Source organism: Entelurus aequoreus, linkage group LG06 (genome assembly GCF_033978785.1).
Source record: "Entelurus aequoreus isolate RoL-2023_Sb linkage group LG06, RoL_Eaeq_v1.1, whole genome shotgun sequence".
NCBI lineage: Eukaryota > Metazoa > Chordata > Actinopteri > Syngnathiformes > Syngnathidae > Entelurus > Entelurus aequoreus.
This window is the reverse complement of record NC_084736.1, coordinates 85,825,896-85,842,863: the sequence shown is the minus strand read 5'-3', so window position 1 is coordinate 85,842,863 and position 16,968 is coordinate 85,825,896. Positions and strand designations below refer to the sequence as shown.

The following is a 16,968-nucleotide window of genomic DNA, read 5'->3' as shown; positions in this document are numbered from 1 at the left end:
GCAGAAAACTTTAGCATTGCTAACAATGAAACATAGTATTTCCAAGATGGCGCATATAAATAAAATCCTGAATTATTAGGTTGAAAATGTACAGAATGAGCTAAAATGCTAGCATTAAACAAAACAGCAGCAACAGAACTAATGCTGTAACAGCCGGTCGGCAGCAAACTGGTCAGTCATCATAAATTAATCGTAAACAACAGAATGGTTTACAATTTACCAACATTTTAAAGTGTGTGCAGAGCTATATTAAGCTGCTGGATAATGTACACTCATGATACTTCACAATTAGCTACCACTGTTAATCAAAGCTACATTAGGTGTTGGCCAACAGCCATGGCCGGTAATGCCATTCTTTTTTTGACCAGAACAATCACCCAGTGACTTTAGGAGTTTCAACTGGTAAACTAAGGTGTTAATTGGAGCATTTACAGTATTCATAACAAAAGAGAATTTACGTGATGATGCACAGTGTGGTCACCTCATCCTTTCTCTTGTTGGAAATCTCATAGGTGTTTAGCAGATCCTTCAGGCTGTCCAGCTCCAACTTCAAGGCCTCTTTCTGGGCGTTGTGGATCTCCCTCTCCTTCTGCAACTCCCGCTTGTGTTGATCTATGAAGGCCACCCTCCACTTCCTCAGCTCCCTCAGGATATTGGACTTATTGAAATATAGTCAGGGGGCGGTACATTAATGTTTATGTAATGAAACCATGTTTACAACATTGTCACAAATACAGGCACAAAGTTAATTATTTAAAGAGGTACAAGACAGTATACTTGGCAGATTTATAGATTACATTTGTTTGTCAATTGTTTTCATTTCAATGCTACACTTATTTGGGACGTTGATATAGTTCACATGCTAGCCCATATAATGTATTTTTGGCCAGTTTGATACATTAGGATGAAAAGGAGCAATACATGACAACACTGACCTTTAGTTTGGTGCTCCATGTGTCTAGAATGATCTCAATCTTGCCAATGTTCTCCTCTGAGATGAACAGCTCGATTTCAGTGAACTCGAGAATTCCTTTGATGTTAGACTGCGACCGATCCGATGCATCTTGTATCCTGTCTGGGCTCTCAATACCTCTGGAATCATGTCTAAGCCGCTCTAGAAAAACAAAAATAAAATGTAGGGGTTTTACGATTCATTGATACTGTATTTATTATTCCTAAGATTCAACTACATCAATTTGTGCTCGGCAATCAATCGACTTTATCGATACTAAAAAAATTAAAACATTGGATTTAAGAATGTTTATATGAAATGTAACACTTATGTTGATAAGGACGTTGAATGTTACTGAAGTATGCCTGCGAGTCTGTGGTTCATCGCCATCAGTCATCAAAACAAGAATGGCAGATACAGTAGCTACGGTGGCCGAGAAAGTTCACAACAAATGCAAATGCCACAAAACAATACAGCGGAAAGCCAACAATTTTCAGCTACAGCACTATTGGAAAAGCCACAAACAACACAAAAAAATGAAACCACAACCCAACTTTAAAGGGGTCATATTATGCAAACCCAACTGTTCTTACCTATTGGACCTGCACAAGTCCTGAAAATTTGAAATCAAACCATGGGGGCATTGCGAAGATATTTATAAAACAATTTTGCCTTCTTTCCGACTTCCGACAAATGAGACGTTTGGAGTTTGTACACCAGTTGGGAAAAATGTCACCGGATTATCCATATATATTGGTAATTTTCCCAGAGTGCCTTGCGCATGTCCGCCATTGTAGTCCGCCCTCTAGTCAATAAGCTCCTATTTTTCCCTATCTTGTTGGGGTGCAGACTGACTCGTACATGCACATGCATTCTCCACTGTTGCCATCGCTAATACAAAGCAGCATATAGTTCTAACTCAAATCTGTCAGTAGACTCCATAGGAATCGCTAAAAACTACAACAAACTGGGCATGGAGAAGACGCAGTTGAAGTGGAGGCACATAAATAAGATCCGCCCACAAAATGTCACATTCTGAAGAGACTGTCAAAAAGCAGCTCAAAGATGGGCTGTAAAACAATCTATTCAACATTTAGACCAAAGAACCACCATTACATGTTATGTAGACCACAGAGAAGGGTTTTAAATGTACAAAATAAATCATAATATGACCCCTTGAAGCCACAAAGGAATTCCCGGGTACAACTTAGTGACATCATGCACAAAAGTGCACTAATAGCTTGGTTTAAAATATCTCTGACAATCTTGCAATTTCTGTTTTGGAATTTACATGAATGTTTGTGCCACTGCTTAATAAATGTTTAATAAATACAGTTTTGGTAAATTGACTTAGTTGTGATTTCCGTCTCCGCATGAAAGTTTAAAATGAGCATATATTAATGCAGTATGAACAAGAATGTTTTGATGTAGACACATAGAATCATCATACTGCTGTGATTATATGCATCAAGTGTTAATTCAAGGCTAAGGCAAAATATTGAGATATATATCGTGTATCGTGACATGGCCTAAAAATATTGAGATATTAATAAAAGGCCATATCGCCAAGCCCTAGTTTTGGCTTAAAGTTGTTGTGTTGTAGCTTTATGCTTTTGTGGCTTTTGCAATCGTGCTATGGCTGAGAGTTGTTGCGTTTGCATTTGTTGTGACTTTTCTCTTTATTAAAATTTGTAATAACAGGACAAAACACTGCTGATTTAACCTGAAAATACTAGGTTGCACTTAACTTCTCAGGTAAACCTACTGTTAATTCAACCTTAAATATGTTGGTTGCACTTTATATTTGATATTAATATTGTATTATCCATCAATTTTCTACCGCTTGTCCCTTTTGGGGTCGCTGGAGCCTATCTCAGCTACAATCGGGCGGAAGGCGAGGTACACCCTGGACAAGTCGCCACCTCATCGCAGGGCCAACACAGATAGACAGACAACATTCACACTCACACACTAGGGCCAATTTAGTGTTGCCCATCAACTTATCCCCAGGTGCATGTCTTTTGAGGTGGGAGGAAGCCGGAGTACCCGAAGGGAACCCACGCAGTCACGGGAGAACATGCAAACTCCGCACAGAAAGATTCTGAGCCCGGGATTGAACTCAGGACTACTCAGGACCTTCGTATTGTGAGGCAGATGCACTAACCCCTCTCCCACCGTGCTGCCCAACAACAGCAGTAGTAGTAGGTAAATCTATGGTTAATATGTTGTTTACTGTACTTTTATTGAACATTTCTTGTATGTTAAAAATTAGAGCAAAAAAGGTTTCCTCTTGTAATTTAACCTAAAGTGTTGGTTTCACTTTACTCAAATAAGATGTGAATGCATTAGCCATTAATTGTTGTTTACTTGCTGGTTTGGATCTATAATTTATATCATTTAAACCCAATTCCCTTACAAGAAACAGGAATATCAGAAACTTTGCCTGCAGTATCCAATATCCAGTATTTATTTCAGTCACTAGGGGTGCTGTAAAAAAAAAAAAAAAATCACTTTTCAGATTAAACGCGATTCTTATTTGTACCTATTCTTAACCCTGTAACACCTCTTGTTGTAAAATTACATTACCTTTAAACATCCTAAAAAACATTGTTGTAATTTATTACCACATTTACATAGTCATTGGGTCCTATTGTTCAGTCTCACAATGCTATTGGATCGTACATTTGTTTATAAGTCACGCCTTCTGGCCATGAACTCACACAACCTCTCAAGGTTTCCTTCGAACAACATCTATTTGTTTCATTGGACTGGATTCATCAGATTCAAGTAAGTAAAATGTATTTTACATATTTTTTGGTTGTTATTACAATGTCTAGAGCAGGGGTCACCAACCTTTTTGAAACCAAGGGCTACTTCTTGGGTACTGATTAATGCGAAGGGCTACCAGTTAGATACACACTTAAATAAATTGCCAGAAGTAGCCAATTTGCTCAATTTACCTTTAACTCTGTTATTATTAATAATTAATGATATTTATCTTTGTGGAAACACTGATCATCTTAATGATTTCTCACAATAAATATATATAGAAACAGATAAATATCAATATGCAACACTTTATTTTTATATTTTCTCTAAGTGCACATTTTTCAAATTGAACATTTTCAAATGATCACTTCTAAGACAGTCTTGTGAAATCACAATATCCCATTTTAACTAGCTAGCCACTAACATTTTTTAACAAATCATGAATTACTTTGCACCATGTTTGTACAAATAATAACTCATGTAAAATACAAAAGTAAACTCTCAAATTTTTAAATCATGTCACACTTTGAACTGGACACCAAATCTGTTATCTGTTTCTTTGTCAGTTAGTGGGAAGCCTGGCATTGCATGCTGTTAACTAGTGTGTTGTACTCTGGTGTGTAACTTGACACTGCAACTCTGAGTGAGTCTTGCAGATGTGCATCAGTGAGGCGTGTTCTGTGTTTGTTCTTGATGAAGTTCATGTCAGAAAAGGCTGAGTCACAAAGATAAGATTTTTCCTCATTGTTTGCGGAACCTTCTTAATCTTTTGGACATATTTTCACAGCAATCTGGCCTTAAGCTTAATTATGATAAATGTAAAATGTTAAGGATCGGAAATCTAAAGGGAACGTCCTTTCGAATGGAATGCAAAGTGCCTGTTTTGTGGACAGATGGACCAGTTAACATACTTGGTGTTGTTGTCCCAGAAAATCTGGAAGATCTAGGCTTAGTAAATTATGATAATCGACTAAGAAAGCTGGACAAAATTATGCAATTATGGAAAGGGAAATCCATAACCTTGTATGGTAAAATGTCTATTGCCAACTCGTTAATTATTCCTCAATTTATTTATTTGTTTTTGTCATTACCAGCTCCATCACAAAACTTTTTTAAGATTTATGAGCGGAGGGTCTTCGATTTTGTCTGGAACGGCAAACCAGAAAAGATTAAAAGAAAGGTTTTGTACAAAGAGTATGAATATGGGGGCCTGAAACTTCTCAACCTTGAAGCTATGTGTCTGTCTTTAAAAGCATCAATTGTTCCAAAGATGTATTTAAACATTGAGTGGTACACAAATGTCCTGTTGGACAAAAAACATGTACTGTATCAAAATAAATTGTATCCTTTTTTACAAGTGATCCCCTCCCAGAGAGTCTGCTGGGAAACATGGCGGGGTTCATAAAGGAAACAATCCACTCATAGTGGTGTTTTCAATTTTATGTGCCAGAAAAAAGAGACGATATTTTGCAGCAGTTAATATGGATGAACTCTAATATTGTAATAGATGAAAAGCCTTTCTTTTGGAAAAATATGTTTGAAAGAGGAATCATTTTTGTCAATGATATTATCAATGAGAATGGTAAAATTATGAAGTATGATGAATTTAGAGCTATGTATGGTGATGCTTGCTAAAGCTTTTCATTTTTATCAACTAACTGGAGTAATTGGGAAAAGATGGAAACAAATAATTAATTATGGAACTACTAAATTATTAGTTTGTAAAACTCTAATAAGAAATTCTAGTTGGCAAAAAGGAACTAAAATAAATAGAAAAATATATAATTTTTATTTAATAAAGAAATCTTTCAAGGCTGCCTCATACAACACAAATGGAAAATGGGAGGACTTTTTTGACTGCCCGTTGCCATGGGATGCCATATTCAAACTAATCTATAAAACCACTATCGATGTGCAAAATCGTTATTTTCAAATTAAAATTATTTATAACTTCTTACCCACAGGGAAAATGTTAAAATTATGGAATATGAGAGAGTCAGATGATTGCCGATTTTGTTGTCAGGAGCCTGAATCCACCCTGCATTTGTTTTGGTATTGTCATATTGTGTCTTTGTTTTGGGTGGAAGTTGAAAAAATGTGTTTAAGGATTGGTTTGTTTATGAAGCTTAATGTGGTTTCTGTTATTTTAGGAGAGTTCATTGACAATCATGATTTAGTCAATTTAATTATAGTACTCGGTAAAATGTTTATTTTTAAGGCCAAAAACAGATATTCACTTAGTATTACTTTCTTTAAAACATTTATTCAGTATTTTCTAACTTTAGAAAGTTACATGGTTGAAAACGATAATGATGCCAAAAAACATTTAAAAAAAGATGAGAAGTCCTCAAAGGCTTATTTTGAAAGTATAATTATGTTTATAGATTATATGATATCTGTTGTTGTGTTCCCTAATTTGAGTGACCTGGACATAATCTGGACTGTACATAAATGCTTATTTTGAAAATGTAATTTTGTTTATAAATGATATGCAATCTGTTGTGTTCCCTAATTTTTTTCTGTGTACATGAATGAAGGTGTGTGTTGCTGAGTCCGACTTGGACATTATCTGGATTGGGCCTGGTTTAAAAAACCCTTTAAACAAATCTAATTTCATTGACAACCTGGTCTGTTGAAGATAAGGCCCTTTTTTAAAAAATAAAATAAAATAAGATAAATAAATAAAAAACATTTTCTTGGATAAAAAAGAAAGTAAAACAATATAAAAATAATTACATAAAAAATAGTAATTAATGAAAAGGTTAGTGAACCAGCAGCCTATACAATCATGTGTGCTTCAGGGACTGTGTCCCTTGCAGATGTGTTGTCTATGTTGTGGGAACCAGAATATTGGTAGCAGAAAGAAATAACCCCTTTTGTGTGAGTGGGTGTGGATGAGTGTGCATGGGGGAGGTTGTTTGGGTTGATGCACTGATTGAAAGTGTATCTTGTGTTTTTTTTATGTAGATTTAATTTTTTTAAAAAAATAAAAAATTTTTTTTTTTTTTTTTTTTTAATTTATTTTTAGAACAGGCCCGCGGGCGACTCATCTGGTCCTTACGGGCGACCTGGTGCCCACGGGCACCGCGTTGGTGACCCCTGGTCTAGAGCATGTACATATGTAGTTATTGTGGAACAGATGCATCAATTTTCATTTAGAGCTTGTTATATAATTGTTGCAATTATACATCACTGGGTGAATGTGGTAGTCAAAATAGCTGGCTGTTTGAGCCCCCTGAGCTCAAACAGGTTGTACTCCCTCCACTACACAACTGCCTGAAGTATTTTCTTTATACATGGATAATATACATTCTACCCTTGTGTTGTGTTCTGGTCAAATTTGACTGATTTAAAAATTTTAATCTCCAAAATGTAGTTAATTTGATCAGCCTGACCTAAAATTCCATGACTTTGTCCACAAGGAGGATATCAACAGACAATTCAGTTCTGGGGAAAGAATGTTCCTGAATGCGGAGTGTGGATGTAAGTGTAAGCATGTTTTCCTTTTAGTATGATGATTAGAGCCATTAATCTATTTACATTTAGGGAATTTAGCAGACGCTTTTGTCCAAAACATTTCTACCCTGAGCACTTGGTCCACCACCTGTTGCTGATGTGATGCCACGCAACAGATTCCAATCCCTGTTGACGTCATTACATTTTGTAAACAACATGACAGTATCTGAGACGGAAAAGAAAGACAAACTATGGAAACTCAGACTGTGGCTTGATTCGTTCAGAGAGAAATGCCTGCAGGTGGTACCAGAAGAGCACAACTGTGTATGAAATGATGATTCCTTTCAAGGGGAAATTCAGCAGCATCAAGAATTATATGCAAAGCAAGCCAAACCCATGGGGATTCAAAGTGTGGGTGAGAACTGGAATCTCTGGCATGATGTGTGACTTTGATGTTTACCAAGGCAGTGTCAACGGAATACGAGCCAAATATGAACTTGGATTGTCAGGTGAGGTTGTGATGAAACTTGCTTCCACACTTCCAGAAGGTCAGAACTACAAAATGTATGCAGACAACTACTTCACCTGTGTTCCATTATTAGTGAAGCTCCTTGAGCGGGGAATTCATTACGTGGGAACAGCCACGCAGGTGCACCTACCCAACTGTAACTCTGAAGACTAGAAGAGTTTGAAGAAAAAGGGGAGAGGAAGCTATGACGTCAGAGTGGAATCACATCTGTGCTGACAAATGGTATAACAGCAGGGCCGTCACACTTGTCATCCTTTGCTGGACCTGAACCTGTGCAGAAGATTCAACGCTGGGACAAAGCCAACAGAACCTACATTGAAGTTGAGAGGCCTTACATTGTTGGTGCCTACAACACATACATGGGAGGTGTGGATTTGTTGGACTCATTTACAGCCAAATGCAAGTTCACCATCAAATCAAAGATGGCCTAAAGACGGCCATCTTTAGGCAAAGGGAGCCCAGCAATACAGACAGTGACATCAGGAACCCCTCTGAATGCTCAGAAGAGACCATCCAAGAGATGTGCACACCTCCCATTGGATGTACGCAAGGATTTAGTTGCCCATTTCCCAAGGAAGACAGGGAGAGGACGCTGCAGACACTGCAATAAAGGATACATCAACACACAATAAAAAATAATAATAAAAAAATAGATTTTTATTTATTTGTAATCTGTCCTGTCAAACCACTCAGGCAAATTATATTGCTGATGTACAGTACAGGCCAAAAGTTTGGACACACCTCATTCAATGAGTTTTTTATTTTCATGACTATTTACATTGTAGATTGTCACTGAAGGCATCAAAACTATGAATGAACACATGTGGAGTTATGTACTTAACAAAAAAAGGTGAAATAACTGAAAACACGTTTTATATTCTAGTTTCTTCAAAATAGCCTCCTTTGCACACTCTTGGCATTCTCTCCATGAGCTTCAAGAGGTAGTCACCTGAAATGGTTTTCACATTACAGGTGCGCTTGAAGCTCATGGAGAGAATGCCAAGAGTGTGCAAAGAAGTAATCAGAATAAAGGGTGGTTATTTTTAAGAAACTAGAATATTTACCTTTTTTTGTTAAGTACATAACTTCACATGTGTTCATTCATAGTTTTGATGCCTTCAGTGACAATCTACAATGTAAATAGTCATGAAAATTAAAAAAAATAATTGAATGAGAACTTTTGGCCTGTACTATAGATGCCCACATTAGCTGTACATGTCTACTTCAGAAAAGTGAAGTGCTGGATACTTCTCTTGTTGCCTTATTTGTATTTGTGAAGCATTTTACTAAACAAAACCAGTTTTCTTTTAAGTAATGTAGAAATTGATCAGAGCTGTTTATCTATATAGAGAATCGATTCTGAATCGTATCGTTACCCCCAAGAATCGAATCGTGCGGTGCCCAAAGATTCACAGCCCTCAGTCACACTGGTAGAATTATTGGTTAAAGGCCTACTGAAATGAATTTTTTTTATTTAAACGGGGATAGCAGATCTATTCTATGTGTCATACTTGATCATTTCGCGATATTGCCATATTTTTGCTGAAAGGATTTAGTATAGAACAACGACGATAAAGATTGCAACTTTTGGTATCTGATAAAAAAAAGGCTTGCACCTACCGGAAGTAGCGTGACGTAGTCAGTTGAACATATACGCAAAGTTCCCTATTGTTTACAATGATGGCCGCATGAAGTGAGAGAGATTCGGACCGAGAAAGCGACAATTTCCCCATTAATTTGAGCGAGGATGAAAGATTTGTGGATGAGTAAAGTGCAAGTGAAGGACTAGTGGGGAGTTGAAGCTATTCAGATAGGGAAGATGCTGTGAGAGCCGAGGGTGACCTGATATTCAGCTGGGAATGACTACAACAGTAAATAAACACAAGACATATATATACTCTATTAGCCACAACACAACCAGGCTTATATTTAATATGCCACAAATTAATCCTGCATAAAAACACCTGCGTGTTTGTTATGCTAGCTCCTAGCTCCTCTGCTAGCTCCTAGCTCCATAGAACACGCCAATACAATTCAAACACCTGATCAACACACACAATCACTCAGCCCAAAAGACAGTTTACCTAACCCAAGGTTCATAAAGCTTATATATTTTTAAAAAGTTACGTACGTGACGCGCACATACGGTCAAGTTATCGAATGTTTAGCAGCCAAGGCTGCATACTCACGGTACCTGATATTCAGCTGGGAATGACTACAACAGTAAATAAACACAAGACATATATATACTCTATTAGCCACAACACAACCAGGCTTATATTTAATATGCCACAAATTAATCCTGCATAATAACACCTGCGTGTTTGTTATGCTAGCTCCTAGCTCCTCTGCTAGCTCCTAGCTCCATAGAACACGCCAATACAATTCAAACACCTGATCAACACACACAATCACTCAGCCCAAAAGACCGTTCACCTAACCCAAGGTTCATAAAGCTTATATATTTTTAAAAAGTTACGTACGTGACGCGCACGTCCGGTACGGTACGTGTTATGCTAGCTCCTAGCTCCTCTGCTAGCTCCTAGCTCCATAGAACACGCCAATACAATTCAAACACATGATCAACACACACAATCACTCAGCCCAAAAGACCGTTCACCTAACCCAAGGTTCATAAAGCTTATATATTTTAAAAAAGTTACGTACATACGCAAAAAAAAGCCAAAGCTGCATACTCACAGTAGCACGTCTGCGTCTTTGTCATCCAAATCAAAGTAATCCTGGTAAGAGTCTGTGTTGTCCCAGTTCTCTACAGGCGTCTGTGTATCCAAATCAAAAGTCCTCCTGGTTAGAGTCTCTGTTATCCGAGTTCTTCCATCTTGACTGCATCTTTCGGGAATGTAAACAAAGAAGCGCCGGCTGTGTACTGTTGTGGCTGACTACGTTCGAAAAATACGTCCATTTCGCACCGACAACTTTCTTCTTTGCTTGCTTGGCTTCCTTCTCCATAATGCAATGAACATGATTGAAACAGATTCACGAACACAGATGTCCAGAATACTGTGGAATTATGAAATGAAAACAGAGCTTTTTCGTATCGGCTTCAATGTGGAAGGCATACCCGTGTTCGCCGGGCTACGTCACGCGCATACGTCATCCGCAGAGGCGTTTCGAACCGGAAGTTTAGCGGCAAATTTAAAATGTCACTTTATAAGTTAACCCGGCCGTATTGGCATGTGTTATAATGTTAAGATTTCATCATTGATATATAAACTATCAGACTGCGTGGTCGGTAGTAGTGGGTTTCAGTAGGCCTTTAAAAAGTAATTGAATCAATTTTAAATTACTCTATTGTTTCGGATCATATCGTTCTAAAATATATTATCGTCTCTGAATTGTATCGGCAACCTCGAATTATGATTTGAATTAAATCGTGAAAACGAATAGTTACACCTCTAATAAAATGGGTTCATGTTCCATGCAACATTTATAGGTATTGTTCTTAACTGGTCTTAACTTATTTACCATGAGCTCTAAAATGGGGTTGGTCAAGAGTCAAGGGTGAAGATCTTACATTGACGGGTCTGTCGGAAAGATGCAACAAGTTTTGGAAGCCCACCATTTTTTATAAATCCACTTGAAATAAACACTCTACAGTACCTCCAACTTGCTGCGAATTCCTCTGTGAATTGCGACCCTCTATAGACAGATGTGAGGCGCTCCTTCCATGGACGCGAGTGTTGGAGACAGGCTCAAATCTCGGTGAGACCACAGTATTTTGGAGAAGCTCCTCATATTCATCCTGGTGGTCCGCAAAACAGGAGACAGGGATGACTACAATTAAACTGTGGGATTGTTTTTGTTTTTTTTTACATGATAAACATGTGCAATGTCAGTGCAATAGGTTATGAAGCAGAGTGACTATATTTTGAAACTGGGGCCGGTTTTCTGGCAAGACGTGCTTCACATTACAAATTATGCATCCCCTGAATCTGAGTATGCGTATAAATCGAAATAATGTGGAGTTAAATTGTTACCGCAAATATCGCTGTATATTTTTTATTTTGTCTTTTGATGTACATGTTTCTCACACAAACAATACAATTGATATTTTATTAAGTTATAGGTTTTTTTTTGCTGGGAAACCTAAAGTGCTCCCATCATGCCTTGGGCCACTTGATTTCTGATTTTTTTTCACATGAAACCATAACCTAATAAACGGTACATCAGATCGTTCTACAGTTTGTGGTGTAAGATATAAATAAATTAAATAATTAAAAATACATAGCGTTATTTAGTGTAACGATTGTACTCACGTGTAAGATTCCTTCTATGTGCAATTACGTTTCCGCATTCCTTTGATTTGTACACATGCGCAGATGCAAGGGGTGCATGAATTCCAATGGGGAGCATGTCTCTCTAGAATATCGGCATTGAGATATTCGAATGATACTCAAAGTTTGGTCAAATATGCCGTTTCATTTTAGTAAAAGTCCTCTGTATGGATAGAAAACGGTTATATTACAAAATACCATCTATAACCAAATACATAATCACTTTAAAATCTCAGGAATTAAATATTGATATAAATGTCTAATCATAAATTTCAAACTTTTTTTTTTTTTTAGTAAAAAAAATTAAATATCTGCTTGAGCAAGTTATCCATCAAATGACAATATATTTTACGGTACAAAACTGGCAGAATTTCTGTAGTAAAAAAAAAGGTTTTCCATTTACAGTAATATGGCTGTAAAAACATCGTACATTTTATGTTAAAATTGTGGAGACTGAGCTGCCAGTTTACTGCAAAATCTAAATATTTTTTTACAGTGTAAATAAAAATCAAATGCATAAGCAATTGTATAATAATTGAATCCCTATACATTTGCATTCATGAAATATTCACAGTTACAAGCAGCCCTCTGAGGGCAGCCATAACAGCAATTTGGTCCTCAGTGAAGTGAAGTAAAGTGAATTATATTTATATAGCACTTTTCTCTAGTGATTCAAAGCGCTTCACATGGTTAAACCCATTATCTACGTTACATTTAAACCAGTGTGGGTGGCACTGGAAGTAGGTGGGAAAAGTGTTTTGCCCAAGTCACGACTAGGAAAGTGTGGCATTTATAGCTGCCGAATGGAGATACCGTAGAAGTCCACTGTCCAAGGTAAATGCTGTACATTATTATTACATTACTTCATAAATCTACGGTAGTCGTTAAAAGTACATTCTATTGTATTGTTTTTCATACAATATTTCTTATCTAAACATTAGTTTTTCTTTTTGAAAGGCATGTTACATAGTAAACTTGTGTTGTTTTGGGGAGCCAAGAACTAATTAAATGGATTTCAATTAGCTAGGGCTGTCAATGTTAATGCAATAATTACACGTTAACTATAGGTACTTTTAACGGTGCAATTTTTTTTAATGCTTGATTAACGCGCATGCATACCGACTCCTTTTTCACCCTCGGCCCATTCCATAGCATGGGGAAATGTAATGGCATTCATTTACTGTAGAGCCACAAGCGGAAAAATAGCAAGCATAAATGCACGAAGAAAAACATTATGGAAATACCAGGTCCAAAGCCATGGAAAGCCGCTCTCTCAACAAGACAAGACTATTTTCTCTTCGCCGTGAGACGACATCACTGCAGCAACTGCATGCTGGCGCGCTTTGCCGCTTGCAAAAAGGTGCACCTTTCACTTCTGTGTTTGGATTACGGTTGAGTGCATTGAAATCATAAAATGTAGATTAATTGTTACACTAAATCAGGGGCGTCAAATAGGTTTTCATTGAAGGCCACATTGTAGTTCTGGCTGCTCTCAGAGGGCCACATGTTACAGTGAATATATATGAATTACAATATGTAACCGACTCATTATGTTATTACAAAATTCCCTACGCATCTCCATTTTATATAAACAAATTGATGGATAACATACTTGCTTTTGAAATCATAAATGAAGTGGACAAGCATACAGACATGTTAGGAAAATATGTTAATAATACAGAGGCGTCGCAACTTTTTCCAACAAGGGCCGCATAATAAAAAGTCAAAGTATGTTGATGTATTTTGATTTTTGTAAAAAATGCTATACATGCATACATTTAAGGACAAAGCTTAGTGTCCGCTTTGTTATAGGTGACAATGTGTACTATTAATTATTACACAGGTAAATACAAACAGTAAAAATAAATAAGAGCAAAAAGACAATGTCATGAGAAAAACTGACATTTGATACTCCATCCATCCATTTAATAACTAATAATCTACTTTCACTTAAAACACAAAGCTCACCCTAAATTTTATCTTTAAAGTATACCCCCGCAACCCCATAAAGGACAAGCGGTAGAAAATGGATGGATGGATAATTAATGTCCTTTTTTTGTGTTTTTTTTTCTTACAAAATGAAAAATCAAAATGGCCCCTACATACTTTGACTTTTCAGTATGCAACCCTTAGTAGAAGACGTTTGGACACACCTGAGTTGTATTCAATGTTTAGAGTTTTTCACATTACATTACATATTTTTGCTGTTTAAGTGCCTATATAAAGCAGGCGGACGTGCGTGTGCCGCTGCAAAACTCTTGTGGAATTATAAAGTATTTAATCATCGATATAGTGATATGGTACATGTGTAATGAAGTGTATATTGTCTTTAACATCAGTACACACTACAAGGAGGACGCTACATTATGTTGATTTTTTAGTTGCTTAATTGCTTTTTACGCACATGCATGGTTGGACACACTATCTACAAAAATGGAAGCAAGACACACAAGTTAGCTTCATGATTTGTCGTTAAACAAGGACTAAAAACATAAGATATTTCTTATGACACAGAGCAAAAAGTCTTGTTTGTCAAAGTTGTCCCATCAGGTGGAGGTTTAACAGCGATCATATCCAAAACAACTGACTGTCATTAACGCCGGCGGGAGTGTCGCAAAGCCCATTTTGATGTATCTTTTTTTATTATTGTTGAGTGAAAAGAGCAGCATGTTAACGTTCAAACATACATTAAGTCCTCTTATAGTGTGTTTAAAGCCAGCAAATCAGCGTTGTTGATCTCTACACTTTGGCCAGCGTTTGCAAAAGTCTGCATTTTTAAAGACAAAAGGATGCGTCTGCGTGTGGACAAGAGGCTTAAACGCAGAGATAAGTATGCATTTTTTAAGTATCTGTGTTCATGTGGACATGGCCTTAGTAAGAAAAGATGAAGTGCTTTATTGGTGCATTTTACTTCCAAGCTTTTGCTGGCCACATTGCAATGTGGCGGGCCAGAACCGGCCCCCGGACCTTGAGTTTGACACCTGTGCACTAAATGCTTTAGTAAAATAGAATACAAGCTCAGCGGAAAAAAAAAAAAGTAGTCTTGAGTAACTTTTATCGGAGACTTTCGCAGCATCAAAACATGCTAAGACACCTCTTCTCATTCCAATCGGATTTGAGATACAAGTGTTTTGCATTAAGAGCTCAGTCAGAGAACCAATTATGTAATACTGTGTTAATGTTGGTCAATTTAGTTAAACACGATGCCAATTATAACAAATCCATCGCTTTCTAAAAAAACAACAGCATGACCAAGACAGGACGTAAACATGTCCTGGGAAAACAGGACCTTTGGTCACCTTACTGTAAAGAAACCAATACATATTCTTGTGTTTACTCACTTGAAACTGCGAGGAGACAGAGTTGCTCCTATATGTCGAGTCTTTAGGCAAAATTGGAACACTTGGCTCTTCATCTGAAGACATCTAAAAGAGTAGCTGGTACAGAAAAACAACCATTTACAATAAATTACTGAAAAGCATGACATGCCATTTCTATTCCTCTGTAAATTATTTAATAGTATTAAACAATAGGAAGTAACCCTGATATAAAGATGTTAAGGTAAAATGGCTACAAAGTGATGAAAAGAAAGAAGATGACGCTTTTAAACAGGCGGGCAGCACAGAAACACGGCGTGATAAATTACTTTTTGCCAACTCTTAAACATTTGTCTGGCTAGCTTAGCCATATATCCAACTTACTGTTGTTATTTGCACCCAAAAAAAACCTTCCTATGTAGACAGGACACAAACGTGAACTAACTGTCACACTTAGTTCTATTATGAACACAAAAAAGCGCACTTATTAGCTTTAGCGTCCTGTGATATCCCGTCAGTTGGTGAAAGCTTGCTAAATCGTTTGAACCAACATGCGCTAACAACAGAGGCTGTGATTGGCTGTTCTTATAGCAAGCGTTTGCAAGCGCGCCTCCGATTGGTACTAATGTTTCCTGGTAACAATAAGCGGAAGAACGCTGAGTTGACTGTGCGCAGCCGCTGGGCGGAGTTCGCAGCTGAAGTCTGCGATGTGATTTTGTCACGTGACTCCAGAAAACCTTGTTTAAATTTTTTTTTAAAAAATAATGTCGAAAACAAACTAAACTGTCCAGAGCACATGAAATAACAAGACTAAAAGGAGAGAAGGAACAGCATGATAACGAAAAAGGTAAAGTGAACATGACAGTTATTAAATAAATAATCAGAATCAGAATCAGAATAGTTTTATTGCCATTGTTTGAGAACGGGTTCACAAACTAGGAATTTTTCTTGGTGCAAACGTGCGACATAAAACACATATAACACATATTTGGTAATAAAAAGAGCTGTGACTGAGCTATCAGATAGACTTAGAAGGGATTCAAGGAATTCAAGGAGCTGCTGTTAGGAGTTATTGTTCATTTGCCTGATGGCCGAGGGGAAAAAACTGTTCAGGTGGCGGGAGGTGTGGGTCTGGATGGAGCGTAGTCTCCTGCCTGAGGGGAGAGGGGAGAATAGTGTGTGTCCAGGGTGAGAAGAGTCAGCTGTGATCCGACCCACACGCCTCCTGGTCCTGGAGGAGAACAAGTCCTGGAGGGATGGGAGCTTGCAGCCAATCACCTTCTCAGCAGCACGTACGATGCGCTGCAGTCTATTCTTATCCTGGACTGTGGTGCCGGGGAACCACACTGTGATGGAGGAGGTCAGGATGGACTCTATGATGGCTGAGTAAAACTGCACCAGCATCTCGGTCGGCACCAGAGCATATGAAATAACAAAACTAAAAGGAGAGAAGGAACAGCATGATAAAGAAAAAGGTAAAGTAAACATGACAGTTATTAAATAAAGAATCAGATAAAGAAAAAGGTAAAGCATCAGTTATTTAGCGCACTATGCTAGCTGATGACTCGCGTGTTTCTGAGCGATTAGCCTCGACATGCTTTGCTAATCAGTAATCAATCAGTTGTATATATATATATATATATATATATA

General features: G+C 37.4%; 1 protein-coding gene across 2 annotated transcripts in view; it reads right to left on the bottom strand.

Annotated features, from left to right (window-relative positions):
- The window catches only part of LOC133652706 (centrosomal protein POC5-like), a 30,828-nt gene extending 14,905 nt beyond the window's left edge, over positions 1-15,923 (bottom strand). The window contains exons 1-5 of one of the 2 annotated variants that reach the window (XM_062051731.1): positions 15,803-15,923; positions 15,343-15,438; positions 11,328-11,469; positions 936-1,114; positions 482-658 (exon numbers count right to left, since the gene is read on the bottom strand). In XM_062051731.1, coding sequence (XP_061907715.1) covers positions 482-658; positions 936-1,114; positions 11,328-11,469; positions 15,343-15,426 — 582 coding nt within the window. In that variant the 5' untranslated portion in view covers positions 15,427-15,438; positions 15,803-15,923. Of the gene's footprint in view, positions 1-481; positions 659-935; positions 1,115-11,327; positions 11,470-15,342; positions 15,439-15,702 lie in introns of both variants that reach the window. The other variant, XM_062051729.1, reaches the window with a different exon arrangement.
- Between the last annotated feature and the right edge of the window lie 1,045 nt (positions 15,924-16,968).